This window comes from Urtica dioica, chromosome 7 (genome assembly GCF_054948205.1).
Source record: "Urtica dioica subsp. dioica isolate 48M chromosome 7, U.dioica_male_clone48M_v1_H2, whole genome shotgun sequence".
NCBI lineage: Eukaryota > Viridiplantae > Streptophyta > Magnoliopsida > Rosales > Urticaceae > Urtica > Urtica dioica.
Window position 1 is genome coordinate 2,246,493 of NC_142762.1, and position 6,921 is coordinate 2,253,413.

A 6,921-nucleotide genomic window follows, 5' to 3' on the forward strand; every position below is an offset into this window, starting at 1 on the left:
AGAGAGAGAGAGAGAGAGAGAGAGAAGAATGAAGAAAAATTAAAAAAATCACTTAAAAGTCTGAAAAAATGGGCGGGTATTTTAAGAAACTCAAAATTTTAAGGTTTTAAAACCAGTGTACAACGCTTAGATTAAGCGTTGTAGATGCTCGTCGCAGCGACGTTGTTTTTTTGCCGCGGTCTACTTCCCCGCGTGTGCAAACGTTCCACCACGGTGACGAAGGAATTCTGCCGTGTCGAAGTTCATTACATGAGATTATTCCACAACGCTTGGACAATCCGTTGTAGAAGGTTGTTGCCGCGGCGAAAAACACACGTCGCCGCGGCGAGGATTCTACAATGAAATATATGAAATTTTACAATGCTTGTTGTAAGCGTTGTAGAAACACTATTCTCCCACAACGCTTAGGCATAAACGTTATAGAAACATCCAATTTCTATAACACTTATTTTAAGTGTTATAGAATCCTTAATTTTGTACAACATTTAACCGTGAGCATTGTAAAAATAGGTTGTAAAATCTAAAATTGGTAGTAGTGTAACTTGCTTTTAGTAAGTTAAAAATTAAGCCTGACTTGAGAGAGAGACGGAGAGAGAGACATCATCATTACCTTTATTAATCATCGTGAGATTAATCATCATTACATTTTTGTGTATATATATATATATAGATAGATCATCATTACCTTTATTAATCAGAGATTAATAATCATCATTAGATTTGTGTGTGAATATATATATATATATATATATATATATATATTTATATTATAATTCTTTCACTAAGTAATACTAAATATGTTAGAACACAAACCCCTTGAGCTGATTTTAGCCAGACAAAAACAATCCAGCTTTATTATTACACCGTAGCCTATATGCATATAGTGAAGATCGAGCACTGTCGTAAATCAAGGAACGCTCTCAATATCCACCACATTATTATCAGGGCAACGTGGCTTAGGGATATCGTGACAGGTGTCAGCCCAACCTCGATCAGCATTGGAGTACCACCTGGCCCAGAAGACATAGTTGAGAAAATTGAGGAAGCTGAGAACAGCGAGTAGCCAGTAAAAGAGGTCAAGTCTGTCCTTGTTGAGATCATTGTCCGACAACCAACCGCGGCGAGACTCCGATGATGTGACTTTGTTCACGAGCAACACCAAAACCGAGCTTAAATAAAACCCGAACGAGTATGAACAGTAAGTCATGGCGGTCAAGAAAGCCTGCAGGTGGCAGAGGGCGAAAATGAATTTCGGCAGGGTAAAGTATAAAATAATAAAAAATAAAATATCGGATTTAGGTACGAAGCCATAGATTTAAATTAATGTCTTAATGTGTAAAATAATTTCAGGGAGCTGATTTGTAAATTGTTAAGGTAAAATAAAAAGAAATTTTATTAAAAATAGACAAAAAGTATTAAAGAAAAACTATGAAGGTGGCTTAAGCTCCCCCTAGTCCCAAGCTCCCTCCGTGCCTACCTGCATTGATCCATCAGCGGACTGTTTGTAGAAGAACTCAATGAGACCCACAGCTGTGAACATCTCGGAGAGACCGAAGATCAAGAATTGCGGCGCGATCCAGAAGATGGAGATGAGGGCGTTGGATGCGCGCCTCTTGTACTCGACGAGGGCGGCAGCAATCATGGAGAAGGTGGCGAGGAAGAGACCGACCCCGATCCTGGTCGCGGGGGCCAGGCCGGAGGAGTGGCCGGTGAGCTTTGTGGCGAAGGGGACGAAGAGGGAGTCGTATAACGGGACGAGGAAGACGAGGATCAGATAAGGGATGGCTTGGAGGGAGGCCGGGGGGATCGTGAATGTGGCCCAGAGCCGCGTGTCCATCGCTGATCCTTGCTGCACGGAGAACGTCTGGAGCTGAGCCAATATCGTGTTGAAGATGATTGTGCACGACAGGATTGGGATCACCGACACCAGTCTTTTCACTTGCTCTACTTCCCCGCGTGTGCACACGCTCCACCCTGACTCTTTTCCTCCTTCTCTTGCGATGCAAGCTTTGTCCAAGAACCTGTGTATATATGCGATTGTTTACTGATTATCACTATTATTCTTGTATCTTTTATGTGGTAAAACATGAAATCTTGTATAAAAATCCCTCCAATCAAGATATTTTCATGTATTTCTCTCTATGCCCCTCTATACAAATAAGCCAGTTTTCGTTTTTTAATTATAAAAATATGTACTATTAAAATAACCATCACGCGGTATATATATATTTTTAATTGCAGATAAAAAGTGGAATAGAGGATCCATCTGTGTTCATATATGTATATATATACCTGAATTTATTGATACGAAGAGGATTGCCAGCATCAATACTGTCATGACTAACATGCTTTCTCTTCAATATTGCAGCAACAAATACCTGAATACAAAGGAAAATAAGAAAAACGAGGACTATCGAAATGAATATAATTAAATACGTTTAAGAATGAATTATTCTTGCGACATTCGAATAACAATTATACCCTAGCAATGGGAGTGAAAATGGATCCTTGAGGAGGCTTGTTGCGGTAATAGAGAACTCCAGAGACCAAGGAGATCAATCCCAAGGCCATGGAAGCCGCTGACACGCCAAAGCCAACGTCCATCCCCGAGTGAGTCTGGACGTAAACGAGGAGCGTGAGAGCCACGAGCTCTCCCACGGAGAATGCAAAATAGGCGGCATTGAAGTATGTGGAGAGTTTTTTAGGCGCGTGGCGTGAACTGAACTGGTCCGCACCATGGGCGATCATGTTCGGCTTCACGCAACCGCTTCCAAGAGCTACCAAATAGAGTGCCATGAAGAATATCATCGCTTTGAAGCCTTTCGCTTCTTCGCATATTTCTCCTTCCGAAACCGAACATTTCGGTGGCTTCAGCTGAGGGAGATGAGCTTGGACTGACAGTAATATGAACCCCTGCTCATCCATGCATTCTCATTATTATTTTTATTTTTTTTAATTTATACATAGTCAAAGTTTTAAAGTACTTGCTCTTAGCCAGATAGTTCAAAATATGGCGTCAGAAGTTTTTTAATACTGACATTCAGAATTTTACGCTGCATATCACTTTTAAAAAAATTTAATATAAAATATATAAATTAATAAAATCCAGTTCTTGCATATTTTTCTAAATTGTAGGTATTTCGCTAATTTTAGAAAAAGTTTAAATATTTTGTAAATCTATTTATTTCAAATGGCTAGTCAAAATATCAAAGACCTTGACATATATATATACATATATATATATATATATATATATATATATATATGTGTGTGTGTGTGTGTGTGTGTATGTGTGTTTTAAAGGGAAATTAATATTAAATGATTATGTTTTCGGAGTAGTCAAAATGTTATTGATTTTGTATCATTTTTAGTCTTCTTAACGAAACAAATTTTATTTTAACTAAACTCAACACTAAATAGTTTCAAATCTATTTATTTTTAGGATCTAAAATAATTTAATTAGTTTTCTGTTATACGAAAAATCGATTTATTTAAGTTTGTTATTATGTTCTATTTTTTTATTTGATTTTATAAAAATAAAATCTAAAATGACTAATATTGCTATAAAATCTATAGTTGAGAGTAAATTGAATCTAAATAATTCTCCATGGACCGAAATATCACTCACGTAATGATTCATAGATTATTAGCGTGAAAAATCCTAAAATATATACAATATTAAGGTATTTTTTTATTACAATATAATTGAGGATATATAAAGCTCAATTAATATGATAAAAGTTTATATATATATATATATATAACATAGATAATAAAGGGGAACTTCACTCCTCCTTTCATCCTAAGGTCACCACGAGGCGATTTTTTTTTTTTTTTGTTTTGTCTTTGCGTTTCCGGTTTTTTTTTTATTTTTTTTTTGTCTTTGCCTTTGCGTTTCCGATTTTTTTTTTTTTTGGTCTTTGCCTTTGCCTTTACTGTTTTTTTTTCTTTTTTTTTCTTTGCCTTTCGTTTTTTGTTTTGTTTTTTTTTTTTTTTATTCGTAAATTTTTTTTATTTATATTGGTTTTTTTTTCTCCCTCTCTCATCAATATATTTTGTATAATTTTAATTACTGATACTATATTATACTATATCAATAAACATACATTATTTTGACTGTATGTTAGTTTTATATTTTCTTTATTAAATTCTTTTTATTTTTCTCTTTGATATTTATTTCTCTTCACCTTGTATGTGTCTCCATAGTTCATTGGAAAGCGAACGCAAGTCTTATTTACCCATGAAAGTTTAATCAATGTGCAAAATAAATTTTTTACATTTTATTATTCGTTCTTGATTTTTAAGGGTTTTTTTTTCTTAATTGTCGATTTTTTTGGTGCCCATTGTTTACGAATCTTGATAACACAAATTAACATCTACAAATTTTACTTGCTATTATCATTTATAATATGCTAAAATCATTCGAGCGTAGCGCGATGCTAAAATTAGTATATATATATATATATATATATATATATATATATATATATAATAGTTATTTAGTTTTTGGACCAAATACGTACACCTTTTCTCAGTTCCTAATTTTTTTTAAATATATACTTTTATTGCGTCAGAAAAACGTACATATATACATACATATATTATATATGGGTGGGTGTGTTTATAAATCTTGGCAGGTAGTCAAATCAACGGTGTCCCCTAGAAAAACAGAATATTTTGGTTTGGATAAGAAAGAGAAAAGGGTAAGTTAGACGTTGATAATCATATATATTATAAAATACTGACCGAAAGTTCAATGAAGCCGAATATGAGCATGGTCCAAAAGCTGCCAAGAAAAGAGTCGGAGAGGTATCCACCGAGGAGCGCAAGAAGGAAGACTGTGCCGACGAAGTTAGTGACTGTGTTCGCTGACTTTGCCAACGAGAAATGCATTTCGTTTATCACATACGTTATCAGGTTGTTCCCCACTGCCGCTATTCCCATTATCTCAAAGCATTGCAGCCCTGCATCATTAATATACATTATTATTATTATATTTTAGCTGAGAAACAATGACCAAACTCAATTTGTCATCACTTATTGATTCCCTAAAGCAATTGGAGTCAAACCGGCCCTGATCATTATTGTTTACTATTTACTTGTATGATATATATTAGACATATATACGTACCAAGAACAAAAGACGCAGCCCTCATGCCGCCATGGATTTCTGGGTGGGAAGATCTTCCCCTCCAGTCGACAGTGTTGTCCATACGGTTAACGTTCTCGTTGTTTTCTTCTTTGTTGTAGTAATTATCTATACCCTGATCTTGCCCTCTTCCTTGAAGATCCATTGGCTCTCTCTCGAACTTATTAGATTATAGTAGTAGGGCTAGCTATAGAAATATATTATGAGCAGTATGTGAACTTTGAAAGCCGGTTCTTTTTTTTTATAAAAGGCTTTGTGATGTACTGGTTGTTGATTCAAAGGCATGTTTTTATAGACAGACAAAGCAAATAGTGACTCTTTCTCTTTCTCCCTCTATCACTCTGCTGTAAGATTCTAGGCAAAATCATGTACCCAAAACATCGTGAGAAAGTTAGAAGCCCCCACACGCACTATAAACACGTGGACAACACTTCCCCGACAAAAAAAGGCCTCTCTCTCTATCTATATATATCTCTCTCTCACACATTGTACTCAAAACATGGCTTTATAACTTTTACCAAACAAAAAAAAGCAAATACGGTAATTAAAGTCATAACTATTATAAAAAAAGCGAGAATTATGGAGTGTTTAGGAGGGAGACTGTTGTTACGTGTGTTGTTGACTTATTTTTTAGTGGTCTGTTCGGTAAAATGTCTTGTAACATGCTTAAAAATATGTTGAGACATATTCTGACAAGTTTTCTGTTTCGTCAAAATATTTCGCGAAAGACCTTCTACATATATTTTATCCCCGTCAATGAGTAAGGACACCCTATATCGACTTCCAGAGATGTTGACTACTATAAAAAGAAGAGGTCATGTCCTTAATAGTCTTGGTCCATTCATTCACACAATCAGGGTTCTTAGACGTACACGATCGATGAACTGAGAAACTATTTGTGTGGTGTTTCGCTGAGCGTTAGAGTGTTGTGTGGGTTTTGTGATTTCGTGATTGAGTATTCACGAGCATTGACGTCGAAGATTATTAAACAGTTGGGAGAGTGTTTGCAAGCGGAAGTGAGGGGATCTCCGATTCAGGGAAAGCCTGAGTTAAAATTCACAGGTAGTAATAGTAAAAGAGTCTTAAGAATGGGATTGTTCATATAAGACCATTGTGTACTATTAACTACTTTTCATAAAGTGAATTTTCTTTCCGCTAAGCAAACTTCCCTCTAGAGTAGATGACGTTACACCGAATTGGGTTACCATTCGTTGTGTCATTTAGTTTAACGCAGTATTTTATATTATTCATTTATTGTATCAGAAGAGCACTACAACAAATACAACAATTACCGATGATTTTTTTCGTCGGTAATAACCCAGTAATCGTCGCTAAATATATTTAGCGACGATTATTATCGTTGCTAAATGTCCGTGCCTAAATATATTTACCGACGATTTTTTCGTCGCTAAATATTTACCGACGAGATTAGCGACGATAATTTCGTCCCTAAATGTTTAAACGAAAAGTTTTTTTTTATTTTGTGACAGATAATTACGGACGATTTTATCGTCGCTAATTCTTGCGGGAAAATTTCGCGGGCGAATTAGCGACGAAAAAGTCGTCGCTAATAAGTCCAGGTTTTTAATAATTAGCTAATTAATATTTCTTTTTCGTTTATGAAATTATTAATTTTTGTCGTTGTTAATTATTATTTTTTTTTTGTTTATGAAATTCTAAAATGAAAAATCAAATAAAAACCAAATTATATTATCCAAATCAACTTATATATAAAATCCGGTTACGTTTTCGATTATCGAGAAATATGTAAA

General features: G+C 35.0%; 1 protein-coding gene across 1 annotated transcript; it reads right to left on the reverse strand.

Annotated features, from left to right (window-relative positions):
- Window positions 1-594: 594 nt before the first annotated feature.
- Window positions 595-5,595, reverse strand: LOC149390122 (protein NRT1/ PTR FAMILY 4.3-like). Its single transcript, XM_089620244.1, has 6 exons — window positions 5,132-5,595; window positions 4,747-4,964; window positions 2,482-2,913; window positions 2,293-2,378; window positions 1,478-2,021; window positions 595-1,222 (listed from the first exon to the last, which is right to left on the reverse strand). Exons 1-6 carry the CDS (start codon window positions 5,292-5,294, stop codon window positions 908-910), a joined length of 1,758 nt encoding a protein of 585 aa, XP_089476370.1. The 5' UTR covers window positions 5,295-5,595; the 3' UTR covers window positions 595-907.
- Between the last annotated feature and the right edge of the window lie 1,326 nt (window positions 5,596-6,921).

Excerpts from the sequence above, each read along its gene's own strand:
- LOC149390122 (XM_089620244.1), bottom strand. The coding sequence starts at position 5,294 with ATGGATCTTCAAGGAAGAGGGCAAGATCAGGGTATAGATAATTACTAC. Across the intron at positions 2,914-4,746 it reads TCGGCTTCATTGAACTTTCG|GGGTTCATATTACTGTCAGT; the intron begins GTCAGTATTTTA and ends ATGGATGAGCAG. Across the intron at positions 2,022-2,292 it reads CTTCGTATCAATAAATTCAG|GTTCTTGGACAAAGCTTGCA; the intron begins GTATATATATAC and ends ATATATACACAG.